General features: G+C 47.7%; 1 protein-coding gene across 1 annotated transcript in view; it reads right to left on the reverse strand.

Moving 5' to 3' along the window:
- WDR35 (WD repeat domain 35) overlaps positions 1–21,259 on the reverse strand; it is a 73,463-nt gene extending 52,204 nt beyond the window's left edge. Inside the window, exons 1-6 of the mRNA XM_072634563.1 lie at positions 21,085–21,259; positions 9,350–9,467; positions 7,751–7,822; positions 2,955–3,047; positions 1,184–1,312; positions 36–169 (exon numbers count right to left, since the gene is read on the reverse strand). Coding sequence (XP_072490664.1) covers positions 36–169; positions 1,184–1,312; positions 2,955–3,047; positions 7,751–7,822; positions 9,350–9,467; positions 21,085–21,108 — 570 coding nt within the window. The 5' untranslated portion in view covers positions 21,109–21,259. The remainder of the gene's footprint in view (positions 1–35; positions 170–1,183; positions 1,313–2,954; positions 3,048–7,750; positions 7,823–9,349; positions 9,468–21,084) is intronic.
- Positions 21,260–24,906: the final 3,647 nt, after the last annotated feature.

Raw genomic sequence — 24,906 nt, forward strand, 5'->3', positions numbered from 1 at the left:
CAACAACTTCCCACTGCCCTGAGACAGAAACTCACAATAAAATTCCCCTGATTGTCATAGATGTGGATTTCCCCGTTGGCCATTCCAAAGAGCAGCGTCTTGCTGTCGGAGGACCACGCCACATGGCATAGCTGGATGCCTTTCAGATCTTTACCCCAAATTCGATTTCCTGAAATAACAACACAAGCAAACACAAGCTCAGGTGACGTCATTTCGTAGCACCAACTATCCAGGGCTCATTAGCCACACTGACTTTGGCATCCAAAACATGCTTTTAAAACAACTACAGGACTGTGGACCCCAGAGGGCACCCTGGCCTAGGAAAGAAAACATGGAAGACAAGAACGCTTGGGTTCACACTGGTCCCACCCCCACCACAGATTAGCTGTGTGACCCTGGGCAAGTCACTTAATCTTTGTGACCCAAACAACTCTCTAAGATTATAAATTAAAGACAACTTTCCAATCGGCAAAAGGGGAAAGTTTTCATTTCAAGAGTTCTCTAAAGTGATAAAAAAAGACTTTATTTTTAAAAGCGCCACACCCCCAGGAGATGTAAAGATGAGTGTAGTACAGCCCCTGCCCTCACAAAGCTGAGGATCTAGATGCCACAAAGTTGTTTCTAAGTTCATGAAACATGACTAACAAGTGTGTGTAAAACTGTGTGAAAAACAGTTTCCATGGACAAATCTCTAACAAATTCACATCCCCTGTAAACCCGACATGGAGGCTTCATGCCATCTAACACCTCAAAAGCTCAGACTCACAAACTATTACAGGGAACCCATTTGTCTGCTTTCTGTCCAGCCCCAGGAAATGCCAAAGCCCTTCACAGATATTTGCTGAACTGGGTTACCTGAAACTGAAAAGGTGGAAGACTGTGCTTCAAAGGACAAGGTGTTAAACCTAACAGGCCAGAGGACCAGGGTTCAGATCCTCCCTCAGACAGTGACTATCTGGGTAACAAACCTCTGCTTCTTCATCGGTAAAATGGAGGCAAGAAGACCCGGGGAGCAGGCAGCAGCCCCACCTCACAGGTCCTAAGGATCAAGGGAGCAGATCCCCCCATCAAGACCCTTGTAAACCATCCAGGATTCCTTAGGGGCACCAGACTCATGCAGTTGGATCCTGGACATGAGAGGCTCAGAAGGAAAAGAGAATGAGCCAGGATTCTGGGGCCTCACCGTCCACGGAGCCAACAATCACAGCGCCATCTTCATACACAATGCAGATTTTCTGCCCGTCAGCATTCCAGCTCATGCTCCGAACCACGGACTTATTTCTGTTATTGATCATCTCCTCGTACCAGGAGCCTGGGGTCACAGACAGAGCGGGTGAGCATCACACCACACGCCCAGGAAGTTCACACTCTCCCAGGGAATCTTCCTGGTCACTATATTTTACAAAACGTCAAACAGAGCAGCTGAAGTGAAAAAGTAACTTACAACTTCTGTAATCACAACAACCTCAAAGATGAACACAGAAAACTCCACAGATAATTCTTGTTTTCATTAAAGACACAAGCTGGTTTGCTTGCACAGGGCTAACAATCGATTTGTTTAAAACATTTCTTCTTGATAGCTCAGGAGAAGAACCATGACAGCAAAGATGGGGTTAGGGGTGGCAGTGGGGAGATGATCCTCATTACTGTAACGCAGGCCAAAGAGCTCTGACCACCCTGCGATACTGTACACGGTGCCCCAGGGGGAGGAGGCCCGCTTTGCCCCGTAAGGTTAAAAGGTGTTTCTAATGTATAGCCCCTCTTCCTGGGAGTCTTCAGAAGAGTCTGGACTTACAGGAGGAGGGAAGTGAAAGTGACCTCTCTAATCACTTCCAATTCCCTAAGTCTAGGAAGAAGTGGGCCTAGAGAACACTCCATGGACCCAGCAAGTCCGGGGTAAGCAGCCACAGCCTCCAAGTAATGAGACCAAAGGCAAGGCCTCTAGCCTTATCAAGTCCCAAACAAGATGGCCCCAATTCAAAAAGGGCAGACAGACAGGAATCACTTTACGTAAACTTGCATTATGCAACCTGGACTTTACATAAAGAATTCTGAAAGAAGTCCATGTCCCAACAAACACCATGCAGACTTTACTGGGCAGTACTGTGTTCTCTCCCCCACCCCTCCTGCTCCCTGACTCCATGCTCCACGGCCTTCCACTCCCTGCACCAAAGAAAAATCTAAAAAAAAACCTCCAAGTGAAAGCTGAGAAATAGACACACAGAGAAACCACCAAGGTCGTGTCAGGGGTGTCCTGCTGTGCCCACCCACCTGTGTGTCCGCCCTTGCCTTTGTTCCATCTGTCTGAACTCAGTTACCACCCTGTCTGTGTCCCATCATCCCCTGTCTGCATCCACGTCCAGCCCCCACGTCTGCCCCGCAGAGTTCTTCCTCTCAGTTCTGGTTAGGCCTCCACAGCACACAGCTTTCTTCCTGCCTCTCCCCCTCCCTTTCCCACACCTGGGGGCAAATCTACATTACATAAAAATCCCTTTCCATGTACAGAAAATGAGACCTGTCTTTATTCTATATCTACAACTTGTCCAATGTGACCTTCAGGGAAAGATCTTAAGGGATTCAAGTATCCTTAACATTGTCTTAAAGAAGTAGGAACTTCACTGCAGCCACCTTCTCAGCCAGACCTCCAGGGGATCGAAAGCACGTGTCTCTAAGGACACCAGTGGGAATTCCAGGTATGTTCCAGGTCAGGCAGCGTTCAAGAGGGAGCAACAGAAGTAAACCTCAGACACTGCCTTAACCTAAGCTGCTCTCTCACTCCCTGGGCCAGCCCCTCACCTCACAGATCTCGGGTTCAAATAGCCCCCTGCTTGTTCTCTTAAAAACACTGGCAACTGCCAGTGACTCCCACAATCTAGTCATTCTCCAAGGCCAAGGCGGGAACCCATCATAGAGGAGAGGAGAGGAGGCCAAGCAGATGTCTCCACCCAACGCACCTTTGTACAACATCCACACAATGATCAGCCCATTCTGGTCACTGGTTGTTAACTTCTGGTACTGCTCGTTCCACGTCACAACTTGAACAGACCCTAGAAAATACAGTTTATAAACTACAATTAACTCTACATAAATACTGCCCACACCTCTGAAAAGCAACTGGGGGGCAATTAAGGACCAGATACACTCCCGCTCCTCTCCTGAGCATGGCATCACACACAAATCCCCTCGTACTTACTGCTGCCCACCTCCATCTCCTCTGAATGCTGCAGGGGCTAACAAGCATGGTCATCGGGCTGATGACAGAAAGAGGCATTTCTGTAAAAAGCTGGTTTCAGAGGGGGTGGAGCCCCAGCTGGCCAAGAATCTCTCAAATTTCTTCCCTCGTGCCAGGGAACGCCTAACCTCCAAACTAATACAGATGGACCCGAGATCTCCAGGGTGATCCTCAAGGGGCCACACCGCCTGAGAAGGTGTCTCAGTGCCCCAGCCCGCCTTCTCTTGAGTTACGTTCACTCCTCTGGGCTCTCCCATCAATCCTCCACTTCAATACTCAGCGTACCAGTGATTTCCATTCCCTGCTCTCTTTCATGGGCACTGGGGTGGCCCTCAGGTTCTGTTGAGCCCACTCCTGGTTACACACCTCTCCTTGGCCCTGAGTCAAGCACAATTTGGGTTCTGCAAGGATTATGGTGTGGCATGATTCACAGCCACATGGCATCATGGAGAGAACACTGGTATTAGGAAGATGGCATTGAAAGAAGAAAAATGTCCTGAATGCAATCTGGCCTCGTCAGATCTGAGCCCAGCTCACCGTCCATCCAAGACATCAGGACCAATGCCCACCCCAGTGGACACTGTGGTACAGAAGAGAAGCACTCTGCTACCATCTCCGCTTTGTTTTCTGGTGGCTGGTTGTGGCACATATAGGGGGCCCTGAAGGACTCTAGAATGAGAACCAGTTGGAAGCATTGGAGCACTGGTCCCATTCCCCATGGACTCAGCAGGACATTCTCCAGGATAGTAGCAATCTCTTTAGTTAAGCACGTGCCTCGTGTTTTAGGTGTAACTTGATATCAATAAGAGGACTGTGACCCACAGTTTATGTACAGATATATCAAAGAGGCTCTTAAAATATTCAAGGGAAATCCCGTGTAAGATAGGAAATCCTTTGTATTTTGCCAAATGAAATGATTTTCTAAATTAATCTATTAAGCATTTATTAAGTGTATACTATGTACCAAGTATTAGGGATACAAGCCAAGGTAAAATCCCCCCAAAAAACCCCTGCCTGCACCAAGCTTACATGCCAATGAGGGAAAAAACATACAAAAATGAGGAAAGACAAGATACAGACAAAGGAGACAAGTATTCTTAAAAGGCATTCTACCACTGAATTTTTTAATTTATTTTTTAAATCAAAAATCTACTTTCTTCTCTTTTTCTCTCTGTCTCTGTGTCTGTCTCTTTCTGTCACACACACACACACACACACACACACACTCCATACCCTGCTAGACATGCTGGGGGAAAAAAGAAAAAAAGAAAACAGAACTCTGTTAATAAATTTGTATAATCAAGCAAAATAAACTTCCAATACAAACCAAGCCTCAGTTAGCCTCCTGATCCATCCCTCTATGTCAGGATGCACGCTGTGGGCTCCATCAAGAACTCTCTGGAATCATGGCTGTCACTGACCAGTCAAGGCCTTCCAAGTTGTCTTCATAATATAGAAAAGGCACCTGATGAAGACCTGCTGATTCTGGACAGACTCTCCCTAGTTCCTTCTTTCAAAGCCTCTCAATGTCAGCCTCTGCTCTGGCCTAGCCACACCCAGCTCCCTGATCTGACCTCCTCCCAGCTCCTCTTTCTCCTCCCTCTTTAATCTCCCACTGTTTGTGGCCAGTTAGTCAACAATCACTTACTAGGAGCCTACCAGGTGCCAGGCACCGGGCTAAGTGCTGGTGATACAGAAAAGGCCAAAGACCCTCCTGCCCTCAAGGAGCTCCCAGTCTAAGGGGGAGAAGGGGAGAACCACACACAGACATCTAGGTAGAAACAAGCAGAGGCAGAGACACTCACCAGACTAGCTCCCTCCCTCCCACCCCACGGGGTTTCCCTATCCTTACAAAAGCTGTGCCTGAATTTGAGGGTTTGCCAGTATCAAGGAGAACCATTCCAGGCAAGGCTCAGAGAGAGAATCCCTCTGAGAAGAGAGGAAGAAGATCCGTGGTGGCAGCTAGCAGAGCTGTCCCAGTGTACACACTGGTGCACACTGAGGACAGGCAGGTCCAAGAGAGGACCTGGGATAAACTGAGTCATGGCTAAGGAGAGCTTCAAGGATGGCTCAGTAAGGGCAGAAAAATACTTCTAGTGGTCAGGATCTGGGATTGAATATCAGAGAAAGAAAAGACCAGGTTACACTGTGGGAACTTCAAAAGGGAGAGCCTCCCCTCCAGCCAAACGTGGTGAGGAGCCAGCCCTAACAAACAATCTGCTGCCCAAGAGCAGTGGCCCAGACGCTTCATTCCACAAGCAAGGGTACAGCCCAACCGCCAGCTCTGCCACCTGTGGGTAAAGCAGATTCTCCACCTTCTGGAGATGTGAATTCGTTAGGGAAATGTTTTGTGCCAGTTTGGCCCTACTTGGGAGTTGGAGTCCGCCCTCCCTGGGGATTGATGCAGTCAGGAAAAGCATGCACCTGGCTATGCTTGCGTCCTTGCAGTACCTGCACAGTCAACATCTTTGTAAAAGCTAATTGGTGTTAATTGGTCGGGTGATATTGGGTTGATTTTAACCGGTAAGTGATATGAGGGCCAATGCCCTGGATAGGGCTCATACTTTCCAACTACCCACCAAACCCCTCAGGGTTACCCCTAGAGCCCAGGGAAGTATCCATGAACTGTCGATTCAAATGTGGGTTGGGAGGGTGAGCCCAGAGCTAGGACCCAACAGGTATCACAGAATGCTTCAGGTGTTTGAGGCAGAGGGTCGGTCCTCTCCTTTCTCAGGGGAATCTCCATGAGGTTTGTCTGTGGGGATGGTAAGAGGCATCCTCTTTTCAGTGTCTTCTACTACATCTGCCACCTTTCAATTCTATGATATTCACAGAGTTTCTCATTGGAATGACCCGGGACCCAGTTGTCTCAGTGTCTTGTTTCCCTAAGTTTCCAGCAAATATCCTGAATATGCAGGGAGTATATTAAGGCTTACAAAATGGGGAAGTCCAGGCTTTATCTGCCAAGCTAACTTTGTCATTCTTGGGAAATTAACCATTACAGCTTTACTGAAGCAGTTTTAATAAAGGCAAGAGAGCTCATTCTTAGAAAACATACTTGGCTAAGAATCGGAAACTGAGGGGATGCCCGTCAATTGGGGACGGCTGAACCGGCCGTGTCAGTCATGGAATGCTACAAGAAATGACGACCTGGAAGGACTGAAGTGAAGTGAGCAAAACGTACACAGTAACAGGTGTGTTGTTCCCTGCAGAGCTGTGTGGAACTTCGCTACTCTCGGTAATGCAATGACTCCAGACAGTCCTGGAGGACTCCTGGTGAAGCGGACCATCCACCTCCAGAGAAAGAACCAAATGCCTTCTCTGTGGAGACCACAGCAGACCATTTTTCTCTTTTTGTTACGTGAACACAATGACTAAGATGGAGGTATGTTTTCCATGACTGCACATGTAGAACGCACATCAGATCACTTACCCTCTGAAGGAGGGGGAAAGGAGTTTGGAACATAAAACTTACAAGAAAAAAAGAACGTTAAAAATTGTTTTTACATATAATTGGGGGGAAAATATTTTTTAAAAAGAAAATTGTGACATTTTGGGCATCATTCTAGAAATGCTGGTCATAGCAACAAGAGAAGAAAAGAAGTAAAAGGTGCAAATGTAGGCGACATTAAGGATACAAAATAAATATCAAGAAGTGACAGTGTTTGGGCACTCAGTGACAACAAAACCCGAGGTCCACAATAGGAGGGGGAGTCCTTTTCAAAACAACTAAAAACCAAATACAGTATCTGGGGATCTGTTTCCCAGGCACACCCACACTGGACCAGAGACGCTGCCAAGTGTTCCTTAGAAACAGCTGGAGCTGGTGCACATGGCTGGGCTGCTCCCTGCATGGCGTTCTAATCTAACTGTCCCGGGAAGGGGGCTGTCTCCTTACTGGTGGCGATGAAGGCCCAGCCCGGTGGCAGGGGCAGGGCAGGCAAGAGAGGAGTCTGTCCAGTCTTTGAGGTCATGCCAAGGCCCCAGAGCCTTCTCTGAGTTTTCTTTCAAGCGCTTTGGGCTGGGCAGGCCCTTCTGGCTTCCAGCTTAGAGAGAGAAAATGGACTAGGCCAACCCCAAATCAGGAGGCCAAAAGAAAAGACTCTGGGAAGACATGAGGAGAGCTGTTGGTCTCCATCCTGTCCCTGTCCCTAGCTTGCTGCTACACGAGAGACCTTGCCCTTGGGAGAGATCTAGGGCCCTCTTAAGGCTAAGGTAACTTCCCTCTCTCTTAATGGGAGAGCACCTTCATTCTGCACTGTCTGGTCTATATATTCTCCCACATACACCTTCTCTAATTTCAGTCTTGCTGCCCATTTGGATAAATGCTTTTTTTACAAAGTGAAAAGAAGACATCTTTTACCTGATCCTGCTATCCTGATAAAAACATGGCTTGACCGAATCTACGTCATTAGTTATGATCACCATTCCCTCCCCCAAAGGACAAGTGCCTCATTGCCCAAGTGCACCCTCCTTTCGCTGGGGCAGATGCCCCATGAGTGACACACCATGACTCACCACTGTGGCCTTCCAAAGTCTGGTTCATGGAAAGATTGCTGGGAGCTGCCAGACCCCTGAGTTTGGCATCATCTAAGGAAAATGAACAGACATTCGAGGAATTATATAAACTCCATCGGATTCACCACAAAAGACATTTCAGAGGAAGGGAAAATAGCTTTAAATGTTTTTTCTTTTCCTGAAAAAACCCATCACGTGGCTCTTTCCATTCCCAAAACCAAGATTTACCAAACACCTACTATGTTCCAGGCACTGGACTAAATACAAAGTCCTAGCCCTCTCCCCGGCAGACAACTCATACATGGCGAAGTAACACCAACCATGTCTGCACCCTGGAGGAACCTGAAGATTCCGAGAAAGGAAGGTGTCGAGGGAGAGCACAGAATGCATAGAGACACCTCCACAGCTGACTCTGGACACAGAGTACTCTGTATGTCCAGGACACACCACTGTACTGGGGGCGGAGGGGAGTCCTGGAAAATCCAGCTGAAAAGACAGCTGAAGAAACGGCATGAGCCAGGTCTCATGGAGCTTTCAAGGCCTCATATATAACAGAGCAACCCAAAAGCCTGAGTGCAATTTTAAGCTTTAATAACTCAAAAATATAAATGCTACAAACTTATGAAAAACAGGGGAATTATTTCAATTCTAAAATACTAATGTTTCTTAGAAAAATTCAACATAATTACTATCTTATGCTAAACATGGCTGTAGTCAATTTTTCTATTTTATAAAAATTTTAAACTGATTATTCATAACTACAAAGCTAAATAAGCATAAATAAATTTAAATCATTAAATTTTTAAACAATGTTTTTGTCAGTTTACAGCATCTAAACTTCTGAGACTTCGGGAACAACTAGTGTACCTGGGCATGTACTCCAGCAGTTCCCCGGTGGAAAGTCACCAGATACAGATCTAGTGACAGACCAGCCCAGCCAATGCAGAGGCCCACTGTTCACCTGTCTTCGGACAAAGTGCCCTACCTCAGTAGAGGCAGGAGCACTCAGACTGATCCAGCTACAGGAGTCAAGCATCGCCAGGACCACCAATGGGAAGGAAGGATTCGACTCTTCCGCCTGACCCCAGAGGGGAGAACCAGGAGCCACAAAGCGGTTGATGTTGGCTCGATATTGGGAAAGTCTTCCAAAGTGGCTGGGCGGCCCCAAGAAGAGCAGTCTCTGTCACTGGGGGGATGGGGGTCTTCAGTGAGAGGCTGACTCACGGCTGCCTGTCAGAGAAGCAGCAGAGCAACCGTAGGAAACAGCCTGCCTTGACAGTTAACATCTCTCCCCACTTTTACATTCTCTGACTTAACACACACATTAAGTACTTTTGAAAAGTCTCCCTTTTTTCCTTTGAGAATAAATGCTTATATATTGTTGGATTCACTTGGTTGTGTTGCTGAAGTCCTATTTCATTTTTTCTGTTTTGTTACAAGGCCTGGCTCACTGGGTTGGGGAGAAAGGAGAGGTAGAGGGAGACAAAGGCGATGTCAAGAACATTTTCCAAAAGGAAAAGCAAAGGCAAAGGTGTAATGGACAAAGGCTACGAACACATCTCATGTCAAAAACAATTCTTGGACCAAAATATAATTTACCTGTTTGTGTCTCTAATTTCAAAACTTTCAGAAGACCATCTTCTCCACCACAAGCTATGAATCCTTGATCCTTGTTCCAGGAAATACATTTCAATTTAACGTTATTGGGGATGGCGATCTGAAAGCCACAGAGAGAAGAGTATGGTAAATTGGGGACCATTTTTCAGAAAAAATATTCCAAGGAGTGGTAAATGAAGGGCTAAGTCTTCCCAGAAAAATATGGTGGATATGGAGGAATGTGAATGGTTGGCTCTAGGGTGGGCAGAGTCTGCAGGACCCCAGGTCCCCAAACACTGCTGGAGGAAAGGCAATGACTGATGAGCAGTCAGCTAAAAAGGAAGAGAGACGTATCCGTATCAAATGCTAGACTCAAGTGTGGAAGCAAGATGTTTGGGACTCAAATTTAGAAATGAAATTACTAATACATAATTATCTAAAAAATAGCTAAAGCTGATCAGGATTCTACATTTATAAGCTACTAGTTGATAAAACTCAATAGTCTATGTGAGATTCTGTCATACACCACATGTGTGTATGTATGTGTGTACACATAGATGTCACATGTAACTCACGATTTATATGCACATTAAGTTAGAATTTATTCTCACAAAACTGTTACTACTGAAATCTTGTGAGCTGCAGTATCTGTCTCCTCTTCGAGAGCTGCTGTACCTAACATCACCGATTGCAACAGTGATCTGTTTTCCTTTTCTGTATAATTTCCTTTCCTTCTCTGCTCCTAACTTAGAATGCTGGGTAAAATCATCAGTGTAAGGCCATGCAAGGACCAACCCACAAAGATCTCCACATCTAAGAGCAGAGGCTTTGGAACAGACTGGGATGCCTGTCACTAAAGAAAGGTCATGATCACACAACGGTCCTCCAAACTGATGTTCGATTGCTATTTTCTAATTCTTTCTCATAAAATATTGTTCCTAATAGATCTCATCACTAAAAACAATTCATAGTTTATCTTATTTAGCACAGGGCATCGCTGAATATCAAAGCAGAAAGACACCTTAGACATCACAGAACTGAGAGGCGGAGGCAAGATGGCAGAGGATCAGGAATACGTACAACCAGGCTCCCTAATACAACTCCTCCACAAAGATCCAGAAAATGCCTCAGACCAAGTCCTAATTGAGAAATCCAAGGGAAAAAACCCCACAATAAGTCCTATTTCCATCCCAAGCTAGCATCGGGTGAGAGCACAAAGGGTGTGGGAATACTAAGGATGGGATCTGGACAAGGGAGCACCACAAGGAGCATTCTAAAGAGCTCAGGACCAGAAGGGGGACTGACGCCATTCAAGAGGTCCCAGACCCATACAAGGGGACCCTGGCCTGGTACAGAGCTGCCAACCAGCAGCTGCTGTTCACACCCAGTTCCAAGGTGGACTAAGGAAAGTACCTGTGTTCAGGGGTGGCATTCCAGGCTGAGGGGTGGTCATGGACTTAGCAAGTTCGGAAGGAAGCAGCCCCTGGGTAGCTCTCAAGAGGAAAATAGGATTTTCATTTCTGTATCTAGTCCTGTCTGAAGCTGACAAGCCAATAACCAGGCCAAGAATCCCAACACAAAGGGGAACCTGCAGAGCTTTTCATATGGCTGAAAGTGGCTGAGACCAGCAACATTCTCCTAGAACTCCAACCAGGGCAAGCACACAGGTGTGTTACACAGACCCAAACCCAGGTGAGGCAGCAATCAGACTTTGCCCTGCATCAGACCACTTTGGGAGCAATGCAAGCACGGCAGGTTCCCACTGAGATCCTCAAAAATATAAGACTCAGTACCCCAAGAAAGCAGCAGAAAGACCAAAAAGGACACCAACTCTGCCCAGGTATTCTTTCCAGCTGTGTAGAGAGCATGGCCCTAAAACAAAGTGCAGTCGGGAAATAAAATGGAGAAGCAACAAACCAAAAACTCATATCACAGCAAAGAGCTGTCATGGTGACAGGAAGGCTCAACAAACAAACCTGGAATTAAGGACTCTAACACATCTGCAAGCAAGCCACCAAAGGAAAACACAGCTTAAGTACATTTTCAACTAGAATTCCTGGAAGAGACAAAGAGTTTTAAAAAGAGCTAAAAATTATTTTAAAAATCAAATGCGATCAATTTTAAAAAAGCAAAAAAAATAAGAGCTATAGAAGAAAGATTTTGGGGAAAAATTAACATCCTTTATTTTCTGGCTTTTTTTTAGAACATAGTTACTGGGGAAATATGTTTTGGATAACTTCATATGTATAATGGCTATTATAGTTCTTACCTTCTCAATAGGTGGAGGAGGGGTAAAGGAAGGCAGAGAATTTGGGACTGAAATTAATTTTTTTTTAAATCTTTAAAATTATATTCCCAGAAAACTGGCTCTCTACGAGATACAAAAGTACTTGATTCATGCTCAAAGATTACTAAAATGACACCACTCTGTTGAAGGTCAAGGTACAGTGTGTCTTACTGCGGCTGATCAGACCAACATGAGCTCTGAAAGCTCTACCACAAGTTGGGCACAAATAGTGCATATGAGAATTTGGAGTGGAGATGGTTCAAAATTTGTGTGTCTCACTTTTCTTTTGAGCTACTGCAATTCTGCTGTTCATAGAGCACAGCACTTTCTTTGATGCGGGCACACCATGCTGGACTGCGCCAGTGTCTCCCATGTCTCACAATTGATTCCAAAGTTCTTAAGAGAGACTGTGAAAGTGTCCTTGTATCACTTTTTCTGACCACCATGTGAACGCTTGCCCTGGGTGAGCTCTCCGTAAAACTGTCTTTTCAACAAGTATACATTTGGCATTCAAACAATGTGGTCAGCCCATCAGAGCTGTGTTCTCTGCAGTAGAGTTGGAGCGTTTGGCAGTTCAGCTTAAGAAAGGACCTTAGTGAAAGTTCCTCAAAAACAATCCTTGGAGAAAGAACCAGTATTTTATCTTGCTAGAAGATCCTCAGAATCTTCCTGAGACAATGCAAATGGAAGCAATTCTGTTTCCTGGCATGGTGCCGACAGACTGCCCAGATTTTTCACAGGCCTACTTCCAAACGAGGAGTTAGCTCTGATAATGCATGCATCAACCTCACCATCTAGGCTGACATCCCTGGAAAGTATATCACCAAGTAAGTGAATTTATCTCTAGCATTCAAAATCTCTCCGTCTGCTAAAACTGGTGGTTCCACATACGGATGGCATGGTGCTGGCTGGCGGAGAACTTCTGTTCTCTTGGTGCTAACTGTCAGGCCAAAATTAGCACCAAGGGCAGAGAATCAGTCCACACTCTGTCGCATCTTGGCCCCAGAGGCTGCAGTGAGTACACAGTCATCTGTGAACAAGAAGTCACACACCAATTCTCCTTCCACTTTACTCTTAGCCTGTAGCCATTTACCAAAAAAATACACACGTACATAGAATATTTACAAAAATTAAGAATATATATTATTCACAAAAATATACAACACCCAGGCTAACAGAACAAGAAAACAGAGGCCTTAAATAACCCAATCTTAGAAAAAGAAATCTGAATAAGCTGTAAGTGAATTCCCAAAGGAAAAAATCCTAGGACCAGAGGGACTCACAAGCAAATTTTACCAAACATTTAAAGAATAAGTAATATCTGAATTATATAAACTATATAAAAGATCTTTTTTAAGGAAAAAGAAGAAGGTCCTATCAAGTCCTTTCTATGTTATCAAAATCAGGGAGAGTCAAAACAGGGAAAGAAGATTACAGTCCAGTATCCCTAACGAATATTAATTCAAACATTTTAAATAAAACCTTAACAAGGAGACAACCACCACAATATATCGCAAAGATCCTCTACTATAACCACATTAGATCTGTGCACAGAACGAAGGGATGATTGAAAATTAGGGAAACTATAAACATAGTTGACCCATTAATAACAAAAACAAAAGTCATATGGTTTTATCAACAGATGCAGAAAAAATCTTTCGGAAAAAATACAACACACATCCTATTAAAAACTCTAGAAAGCACAGAAATAAACAGATTTTTTCTTAATATAATAAGCAGTATCTATCTAAGATTAATAACCAATATTACTTGTAATGGGGATAAACAAAAGAGATTTCCAATAAGAAGATGGATAAAAGCAAGGATGCCCATTACCACCACTTCTATTTAACACAACACTAAATATGTGTTAGCTATAGCCACAAAACAAGAAAAAGAAACTAAAGGAATAAGTATAGACAAAGAGGAACAGTTATTACTTTTTTCAGATGATGTGACGACTTACTTACAAAACGCCAGAGAGTCACCTATGCAAGTAATGGGAACAACAAAATTGTAGGACATTAAAAAATGGCACATAAAGTATAAGTGCCATTTTATATCTTACCACAATAATATATACGATAAGATGTACTGTATATTATCATATATTTTACATATTATCCCCCAAAAAACAGTAGGAAGAGATAAAAAGAGAAATTCACTAAAAATACCTACAGGAAATGTAAAGTAACTGATAATCTTACCTGCCTTGGCAGGTAAGAACTATAAAAAACACTATAAAACACCCCACAAATAAAATCCCTAAATAACTGGAGAACTATCCACTGTTCATGGCTAGGCCAATTCAAAATAAAACCCTAAGTTAATTTACTTATTCAGTGCTTCACCAACCAGACTACTAAGGGATTACTTTATAGGGCCAGGGGAAAAAAAATAACAAAATTCATCTGGAACGTCCACGATCAGGAGTTTGCTGGGAAGAACTCCAACCAGCATCCTAGAAAGAACGGTTCCATCTCCAGTGCGAGCGCTCCCATTTTAGATACTAGACATCACTAAGCCGAGGCTCGTTGTGTTGTCTAGACTCAAGAAACCATCAATAATCAAATTAAACTTAAATCTGGGCATCTTTTTGTTCAACATTTACCAGCTCTCCTCCATCCTGCTTTCGAAACACAGAAGGCTCTAGGAAGGACATCGTCACTCTACTGGAGGCCAGCCACCACTACCACAACCACTACCACTACCACTGGCCTTTATACTGGACTTTAAGGTCTGCCAAGTGCTTTATACCCATTATCTCATTTGGACAGGACAACCCCTCTGTGGAAATCATGAAAAACTGAGGGAAGGAAGAAGGGCTACTCCCAGATGTCAGCAGCAGCGATCAGCCACACGATGTAGCCACAGCTCACGCTAGGAGACTCTATCAGCGGAACATGGTGGGTACATTACACATGAAAGCAAAGGAGCCAACCAGCAGGTGTTTGATAAAGCCAAAGACCCCAACTATTGGGGCAAGGACTCACTATATAATGAAAACTTTTGGGAAAACTGGGAAGTGGTCCAGCAGAAATAAGGCACAAGCTAACCTGCCTCAAAACCTCCCGAAAGCAGCACAGACATAAAGCTGATGACATCATGACAAATCAGAGGAGCAAGGAAGAAATCACCCATCAGAGCAACAGAAGAGCTTGTGAGCAAAGAGGAACACAGAAGGTAAAGTGGATTCATTTTGTTTACATAAAATTTGTTTTTTCACAAACAAAATTAATGCAGCTAAAATTAGAAACTAAATAGGGAGAAAGTTTTTACTGGAGGATTCTGAAAAAGGATTCTTGGATCACTTCCAAGACACAGAGGGAAATGATTCAAATGGATAAAATAATGAGTCATTCCCCAATTGATAAATGGTTAAGGAAATGATTTTTACACACAAATCAAAAGGCATCACCCACACCATTTTACTATTATACCTCAAAGTCCTGTGGCGACAGGCAAGTGATAAAGCAGCAGGTGCGGATACACTGGGAGCCATAGTCACGACCCTGAACACAGGCGGCCCAGGCCACAGGGTCGTTTCTCACTGGAAGCAGCAGGGAGACTCTGCAGTCCCCTGAGCAGCCTTTTAAAGATCGCACTGCTCACCTCCTGGTGTGAGGAAGGGGGCTAGGAAAGGTGCCCTAAAAATTATCTGCTTACCTAACCCTGGCCTGATTACTGTGGCAGGCAGGGAATCCCACTCTGTGGTTGAAACACAAAAAAATGTATAAAATGTACAAAAACACTTGCAAAGAAGATTCCACTTACCATCGGCACACTAATAGACAACACAAAATCCAGTAGACCTGAAAGACAAACTGCTCTTGTTGCAAGAGAACTCAACAGGTATAACATACAAATAGCAGCCCTGAGTGACACAAGGCTGGCAAATGAAGGCCACCTTATTGAAATCGGAGCTCAATACACATTTTTTCTGGAGTGGGTGCAGTGAAGGGGAGCCCAGTGAAGCTAGTGTGGGTTTTGCAATCAAAACTAATCTAGTCAACAAGCTGGTATGCCTGCCAAAAGAAATGAGTGACAGGCTCATGACAATGTGACTGCCACTAGGAAAATGCCATGCCACAATCATCATTGCCTATGCTCCCACCACAAACCCTGATGTGGTCACAGAAACATTTTACGAAGACCTAGAAACCCTCATCATTAATGTGCCAAAAGAGGACAAGCTTATCATTCTGGGAGACTTTAATGCTAGAGTAGGCTCAGACTACCAGACTTGGCACAGAGTCCTACGGAGGAATGGAGTTGGAAACAACAACAGCAATGGTCATTTGCTGCTGAAGACTTGTGCATCACATGACCTTCTCATCACCAACACTGTTTTCCATTTACCTAAATGCAATAAAACTTCATGGATGCACCCTCATAGCAAACACGGGCATCTAATAGATTATGCGATTGTAAGGAGAAGAGACAGACCAGATGTGAGAATGACAAAGGCAATGTGTGGTGCAGAGTGCTGGACTGACCATAGACTTATCCTTCCAAGCTAAATATTCCCATTCATCAAGAGCACCGCTCCCAAGGCAAAATGACTACCAGAAGAATTAATGTCAACAAATTAGAGTCTTCTCTGAACATGAACAGTTTGTGGCTGACGTGGAGGGAAAGTTGAGCCAACATACAGTTGGCAACAGTGGAGCAGAAAAGGAGTGGGCAGCTCTCAGAGATTTGGTGTACAGCACTGCATTTGCTCATCTGGGTCAGAACACTCACAAACACCAAGACTGGTGATGAAAATGATGGGAAAATTCAGAAGCTGATAAATGAAAAATGAGAACTCCACCGGATTTACCAGCAGGATAGTTCATCCACCTCTGAGAAGACAGCATTTAATTTCATCAAAAGCAGAGTACAAAGCTTAGAAAGATGCAGGATTCCTGGCTCAGTAAGAAGGCAGATGAAATTAGTTTTATGCTGACAGTAACAATCCAAAGCGCTTTTATGATTCCCTGAAAGATATTTATGGACCCAAAACCTATGGTGCATCACTACTACTCAGTGCTGATAGAGCCACATTGATAAGTGATAAGGACATGGTCCTAGAGAGATAGGCTGAACACTTCCATAGTGTTCTCAACAGACCATCATCAATCATTGTTATGGCCATTGACCTTTTACCTCAGGCTGAAGTCAATCCCTCCTTAGCTGAACTTCCACCTGAAGAAGAGGTTTTGAGGGCCATTAGGCTCCTTTCATGTGGCCAAATACCTGGCACTGATTCTATTCCAGCTGAGATTTACAAGGCAGGGGGACCATTGCTCATACAAAAGGTGACTGAAATTTTTCAGGTTATATGGCAAGAGGAGGTTATCCCCCAGGAGTTCAAGGACGCCTCCATTGTCCATCTCTATAAGGGTAAAAGGTATAGATTGTCCTGCAACAATCACAGGGGGATCTCTCTCTTAGTCATTGCTCCCAAAATTCTTGCTAGAGTTCTTCTTAATAGACTGATCCTTCACCTGGAAGATGGTCACATACCTGAGAGTCAGTGTGGCTGCAGAAAGGGCTGAGGAACAGTCAATATGGTGTTTGCTGCCCAACAACTCCAGGAAAAATGCCAGGAGCAGAACTGAGGTCTGTACGCAATGTTTGTGGATCTGACCAAGGCCTTTGACACTGTTAGTCATGAGGGCTTATGGAATATTATGTCAAAATTTGGTTGCCTGGAGAAGTTCATCAGCATTGTACATCAATTTCACGATGGCATGTTTGCCCAGGTTCTGGATAGTGGACAATGCTCTCGTGCCTTCCCGGTCACCAATGAAGTGAAGCAGGGCTGTATGCTTGTTCCCATGCTTTTCAAAAGCATGATGTTTTCAGCCATGTTGACAAATGTTTCCAATGAGGATGAACAAGGCATCAAGGTCAGCTACTGTACTGATGGTAAGTTATTCAATTTGAAAAGGCTACAAGCCAAGACCAATGTAGAAGGAGTGCTGGTGCATGATTTGCTGTTTGGATTGTGAGCTCAATGCAGCCTCTGAAGCTGAGATGCAACAAAGTATGGATCAGTTCTCTGCTGCCTGTGCTAATTCTGGCCTAATAATTAATACCAAGAAAACAGAGGTGCTCCGTCAGTCACCATCACACCATCCATACATGGAAACATCAGTTACAACAAATGGAGAAGTTTAGAATGCTGTGGAGAAGTTCACTTACCTTGGTAGTGTACTTTCCAGGGATGTACACATTGACAATGTGGTTGATGCATGCATTGCCAGAGCTAGCTCAATGTTTGGGAGGCTCCAAAAGAAAGTGTAGGAGAGAAGAGGTATTAGACTGACTACCAAACTGAAGGTCTACAGAGCCCTTGTGCTGACCTCATCGTTATATGCCTGTGAAACATGGACAGTCGACCAGCACCATGCCAGGAAACTGAATCGTTTCCATTTGAACTGTCTGAGAAAGATTCTGAGGATCGCCTGGCAGAATGAGGTACCAGACACTGAGGTCCTTGCTCAAGCTGAACTGCGGAGCATTCAAACCATACCTCAGAGTGTGATCGGCTGGCCACGTTGTTCAAATGCAAAATGTACGCTTGCCAAAAAGGCTATTTTATAGAGAACTTGCATGGGGAAGGTGATCACATGGTGGTCAGAAGAGGGGATACAAGAACACTCTCAAGGCCTCCCTGAAGGACTTTGGATTTGACTATGCAACATGGCAGACACCAGCACAGGACCGCTCACATCAGAAAGGGTGCTGTGCTCTTTGAGCAAAATAGAATTGAGACAGCACAAAGTAAACTTAGGATGTGCAAATTTGGAGTATCCACCCCAAATATTCACACGGACTGTCTGTGCCCACCCTGTGGTAGAGCATTCTGAGCTCATCCTGGACTGATCAGCCACAGCCCTACACAGTAAATTCGCTCTTTATCATGGTGATGTCATTCTGGCCCTCTTTGAAGAGGAAGGACAACAACCAACCAACAACCAAAGGAAATGGACAGGCAATCTTCAGAGGAAAAAGTCCAAGCTCTCCAGAGCCATGTGGACAAAATTCCTAAATCGGCAATAATTAAAGAAATACAAATTCAAATGACGCTGAGGTTTGACCTGACAACCATCATATTATGGAAGCTGACAAAAACAAAGAGTGACAAAGGCTGGAGGAGGAGCAGCAAACTGGTCTGACCATTGTGGAAAGCAGGCTGGAAACACGCCCCAAGAGCTAGTATTAAAGTGCATGGGTCCCTTGGATCCAGCATCATCACTAGGAAGTCCATCCCCCAAAGACATCAAATAGAGGAAAAGGATCCATGTGCACAGAAGTATTTGCAGCAGCTCTTTGTGGGCAGCAGAAAATTGAGAGGGCACCCAAGGAGCAGGGAATGGCTGAAGAAATGATGAAGTTCGGACATCCATCTGTCAGTGAGCACGCATGAGGTACCCTATGCTGAAAGAGGACCTTGACATCCCCAGGAAGGAACGTGACACCTGCAGCCGTGTGCCGGTGCTGAGTCACGGACCACCCTGGACAATCCAGCCCTATAGACGTATGTGAAGCTCCTACTGCGTGCTAAGTGAGCGCTGCGGTATAAAGAGGGGCCAGACAGTCCCGTGTGCCACCCTGGGTCAGGGACCACCCTGGACAATCCAGTCCTACAGGCGTGGGTGAAGCTCCTACTGCGTGCTAAGTGAGCGCTGCAGTATAAAGAGGGGCCAGGCAGTCCCATGTGCCGCCCTGGGTCACGGACCACCCTGGACAATCCAGTCCTACAGGCGTGGGTGAAGCTCCTACTGCATGCTAAGTGAGCGCTGCTGTATAAAGAGGGGCCAGACAGTCCCGTGTGCCGCCCTGGGTCAGGGACCACCCTAGACAATCCAGTCCTACAGGCGCGGGTGAAGCTCCTACTGCGTGCTAAGTGAGCGCTGCGGTATAAAGAGGGGCCAGACAGTCCCGTGTGCCGCCCTGGGTCAGGGACCACCCTAGACAATCCAGTCCTACAGGCGTGGGTGAAGCTCCTACTGCGTGCTAAGTGAGCGCTGCGGTATAAAGAGGGGCCAGACAGTCCCGTGTGCCACCCTGGGTCAGGGACCACCCTGGACAATCCAGTCCTACAGGCGTGGGTGAAGCTCCTACTGCGTGCTACATGAGCACTGCAGTATAAAGAGGGGCCAGACAGTCCCGTGTGCCGCCCTGGGTCAGGGACCACCCTGGACAATCCAGTCCTACAGGTGTGGGTGAAGCTCCTACTGCGTGCTAAGTGAGCGCTGCGGTATAAAGAGGGGCCAGACAGTCCCGTGTGCCGCCCTGGGTCACGGACCACCCTGGACAATCCAGTCCTACAGGCGTGGGTGAAGCTCCTACTGCGTGCTACATGAGCGCTGCGGTATAAAGAGGGGCCAGGCAGTCCCGTGTGCCGCCCTGGGTCAGGGACCACCCTAGACAATCCAGTCCTACAGGTGTGGGTGAAGCTCCTACTGCGTGCTAAGTGAGCGCTGCGGTATAAAGAGGGGCCAGACAGTCCCGTGTGCCGCCCTGGGTCACGGACCACCCTGGACAATCCAGTCCTACAGGCGTGGGTGAAGCTCCTACTGCGTGCTAAGTGAGCGCTGCGGTATAAAGAGGGGCCAGGTAGTCCCGTGTGCCGCCTTGGATCACGGACCACCCTGGACAATCCAGTCCTACAGGCGTGGGTGAAGCTCCTACTGCGTGCTACATGAGCGCTGCAGTATAAAGAGGGGCCAGGCAGTCCCGTGTGCCGCCCTGGGTCAGGGACCACCCTGGACAATCCAGTCCTACAGACGCGGGTGAAGCTCCTACTGCGTGCTAAGTGAGTGCTGCGGTATAAAGAGGGGCCAGACAGTCCCGTGTGCCGCCCTGGGTCATGGACCACCCTGGACAATCCAGTCCTACAGACGCGGGTGAAGCTCCTACTGCGTGCTAAGTGAGCGCTGCGGTATAAAGAGGGGCCAGGCAGTCCCGTGTGCCGCCTTGGATCACGGACCACCCTGGACAATCCAGTCCTACAGGCGTGGGTGAAGCTCCTACTGCGTGCTAAGTGAGCGCTGCGGTATAAAGAGGGGCCAGAGACAGGCCGGGCAGGCACGGGCATGGTGAGCAGAGGGAGGGCCAGGCAGTGAAGGGGGAGGAGGCCAGGAGGGATGGAGGGCCTGGCGCGGGGCACTGAATCACAGAGAAGGGCAAACTGCCGGGGAGCCCAGCAGACAGGCCAGGGCCGGATGGGCGGGGGGCCGCGGGCCGCGGGGGGCCCCACACCCTGCTCCTTCCCTCTCGGGCCAATCCCACCCCCGCCGAGTTTGGGGTCCCCTCGGGCCCCCAGATCCTTTTCGGAGCCGAGCCGCGGGCGGTTTAGGGGCGGGCGGGGGCTTAGCGGGGACCCCCGGCCCCTCCCCCTAGGCGCCGGCAGCCCCCGCAAGGGCCCGGCTGCCTCAGTTTCCCCCCGCGCCCCCACCTTTTTGCTGAGGTAGATGAACATGGCGCTCGGGGCCCACGGAGCCTGGGGGGGCCGCGGGGCACCAACGTCTTCAGGGCCCGCTCACTCAGGAGCCGCCGTCACCCTGGCAACCGCCGTCGCCAGCCCCGCCCCTGCGCGCGACTTCCGCGTCGTCACTCTCCCGACAAAGCATGCGCGTGTACGTACGCGCTGCGTGGGCGTGGCGGCGCAGGCGCAGAAAAGCGGAGCCCCGGCGGCCAAAGGAGGGGGACGAACTCGAGGAGCAGGGGGCGGGGCGTGGGCGGGCGGGGGCCGGGACGAGGGCAAAGGCGTGGAGGCGGGAGATGATGGAGTGGCCCCAGGCCACTTTGCCGAGACCTTTGAGCGGGTGTAGGGAATAAGAGGTCTGGATGGAAGGAGCGCTGGAGAGGATTGGAAAGGCTGCCGATGCCCAGCAAAGGATTTCATCTTTGACCCAGGGGGCATAGGGAGCCCTGGGGCTTCTGGAGAAGGACTATGCCACGGTCGGACCTCCGCTCTAGAAACCCCGCTTTGAGGGCTGAGCGGCCAGGGGATGGGCCAGAGTGGGGAGAGCCAGTGGTGGGTGAGCGAAGATGAGGTCAGCCCTGGAGGGGCAGCAGGGCCGGAGCAGAGGGGGCAAGTGGAAACGTCCACTAAGCACCTGCTGTGTGCCAGGCCCTGCGCTGAGCCCTGGAGAGACAAGTCCCGGCCTGGGGAGCTCCAGGACCAGGAGAGGCTGGGAGGCGGAGCCCCTGGGCAGAGTCCAGGCTTGCCAAGGCTGGCCTCATGCTCGCTGCCTTAGCAGCCGTTTGGGGGAGAAACACAGCGACCCGGACCCTGGCCACGAGGGATTCCAGCTGTCCGGGTTGGCAGGGCTGAGCTGCCCAACATGGGCTGGTGATGCAGAGAGAATGGGGTCTGAGGCGTAGAGCTGGGCGGGGCGACTGAGAGAGGCCCAAAGAAGTCTGGGCACAGAGCTTGGGCACTAAGGAGCCAGGCCAGGATGCCAGTCCTACCAAGAAGGATCACCATTAAGTAGGAAGCCAGCCAGGAGAGAGCCATGCAGACTCAGGAGAGACGGCTGCCAGGAGGGGAGGATGCTCAGGAGGGTCCGATGAGGCATCAGGATGAGGGCTGAGAATTCCAAGGACCAGGAGTGAAATCCCCTTTGACCACCAACCATTGCTTTCCACCTAGGCCTTCCCTTGCATAACCTCTTCATCTGCAATGTGACCTCTATTCCCCTGACCTCAGTCAGCTCTCTCCCTGGCCCTCTCCCCTGCACTTCTCTCCTCCCCATCTTGATCCCTTGGTGAACCACTTCAACACTACACTGGCCTCCTCTCTTGGATCCCTTACCCCCTTATTATATTGCCAAGTAAACTCAGCCAAGCCTCAGCCTTGGGTAACTGCCACCATTCACCCCCCTCACTCCTACGCTCCTGCTGCTGAAGAAAGGTGGAAATATGCCACCCTCATGACTGTATCCATGACAGATTGGTGATGAAATCTCACCTGGACCCTCCTTGCTGTCAGGCAATCCTTCTCTGCCTCCCACTTCAGCTCCCTCCCCCACCCTCCACAGAGGCTCTTCTTCTTCATCCCTCCTCAAGACTCCTCCCCTCACCCTTATTCTCTCAGTTGAAAACTCTGACCAGCCCATTTTATAGAAAAAAATGGCCATCCTTGGTGAACTCCCTGTTCTTGCCTCCTTCTCACCTGTCATTCAGGCGCCTTCTACCACTCTCTCCTCCTTCACCCCTGACTCACAAGATGAGGTAGCCTTACTCTTGGCAAAGGTTAACCCCTCCAACCTCACGTACTTTCCAGAGATGTCCACATAGACAATGAGGTTGATGCACACATTTCCAAAGCTAGCTCAGTGTTTGAGAAGCTCTGAAGGAAAATGTAGGAGAGAAGAGGCATTAGACTGACTACTAAACGGAAGGTCTACAGAGCGATTGTGCTGACCTCATCATCAAATGCCTGTGAAACCTGGACAGTCTACCAGCACCATGCCAGGAAACTGAATCGCTTCCATTTGAACGTCTTAGGAAGATTCTGAAGATCAACTGGCAGGATAAGGTACCAGGCAATGAGGCCCCCTCTTCAGCTAAACAGCCAAGCATTCAAACTCTCGGGTAGAGAGCACAACTCCAATGGGCTGGCCACGTTCAAACATTTGTTTGCCTAAAAGACCATTTTATGAAGAACTCGCACAAGGAAGGCATTCACATGGAGGTCAGAAGACAAGAACACTCAAGGTGAAGAACTCTGGAATCAATTGTGAGACACCGGAGACATTGGTGCAGGAGAGCCCAGCATGGCATGCCCACATCAGAGAAGGTTCTGTGCTCCAGGAGCAAAGCAAAATTGTAGTAGCTCCAAAGAAACATGAGTTGCACAAATTTAGAGACTTCTTCACTCCAAAGACTCACGTGGATTCTTTGTACCTGACCTGCAGTAGAGCCTTCTGAGCTCGCATTGGTCTGATCAGCCACAGGCAGACACACTGTACTTTGGTGATACCATTTTGGTCCTCTTCAAGAACAAAGGACAACAGCCAACCAAGAGGGCACCACCATCCTCCCAGTCCCCCAGGCTCCCAACCTAGGAGTCATCCTGGGCTCCTCACACGCTCCCTTTCACCCCCCATAACCACTCTGGGTCCATTTCCCCTCTGCAGCATCTCTCCAATATGCCCCCTCCTCACCTCTGATCTTACCCCCACCCTGGTGCAGACTCTTATTCCTTCACACCTGGACTATGGCAAGGGCTACTGAGGGTCTGCCTCAGGCCCCTCCCCATGCCAATCCATCCTCCACTCAGCCACTAAAATGATTTTCCTAAAGCCCAGGTCTGACCATGTCCCTCCCTACTCAGTAAACTCCAGGGGCTCCCTGTGGCCTCCAGCAGCAAATACAAAGTGCTCCGTTTGGCCTTCGAAGCGCTTCCTAACCTGCACCTTCTACCTCCCTACCATGTCCTCCTGGATCCTGTGTCACCAGCCTCCAGGCTGTCCTATGAACAAGACCCTCTGTGTCTCTGCTCTGGCCTGGAATGCTTACCTCCTCAACTCTGCTTCCTGACTTCCATGTTAAGTTCCAACTAAAATCCCACCTTCCACAGGAAGCCTTTCCCAGCCCCTCTTCATTCCAGTGCCTTCCCTCTGTTCATCCTTTTTCATTTATCCCATCAGCAGCTTGTTGGTACATGTATGTTTGCATGTTATCTCCTTCATAGGAGCTCCTTGGGGACAATGGTTGACTTTTGCCTTAGCACAGTGCCCCCACATAGTAGGTGCTTAATAAATGTTGATTGACTGGGGTAACTTAGGAGTTATGCATGACTTGCTGGTCCACTTTTTAGGTATTTTCCACTGCACATGTATGGGTCCATTGGGTGGTGGAGGGATAAAGAGCCATTTACCATCTGCTGGGCTCTGGGAGTCGGAGGAGAGCCTGCCCTGCTCTTTAGGGCCACTCCTCCAGGACTGGACCTGGTCTGCTCTGGCCTAGAGCCAGGTGGGGTGGGAGGGGCCTGAAGAGGGGAGGGTACCTTTGCCCCACCCTGCCCCACCCTACCCTACCCTACCTCATACCTTTCATCTTTATATAGAGGATCCAGCCAGGTTCTCTGAGAATCCTCAGATGGTGATGGTAGCACCAGGCATCATGAGAAAGCAGAAATGACTTCCATGTGTCAGATAAGTAATCATGTTTATTCTTCTAAAGGTCATAAAAGCTCGGGTGGGAATCCAACTCATAACACAGACCAGCTCATACAACATGACTCAGAATAATCCGGAATACTTAATGG

The sequence above is a fragment of the Notamacropus eugenii genome, chromosome 1 (assembly GCF_028372415.1).
Source record: "Notamacropus eugenii isolate mMacEug1 chromosome 1, mMacEug1.pri_v2, whole genome shotgun sequence".
Taxonomy (NCBI): Eukaryota; Metazoa; Chordata; class Mammalia; order Diprotodontia; family Macropodidae; genus Notamacropus; species Notamacropus eugenii.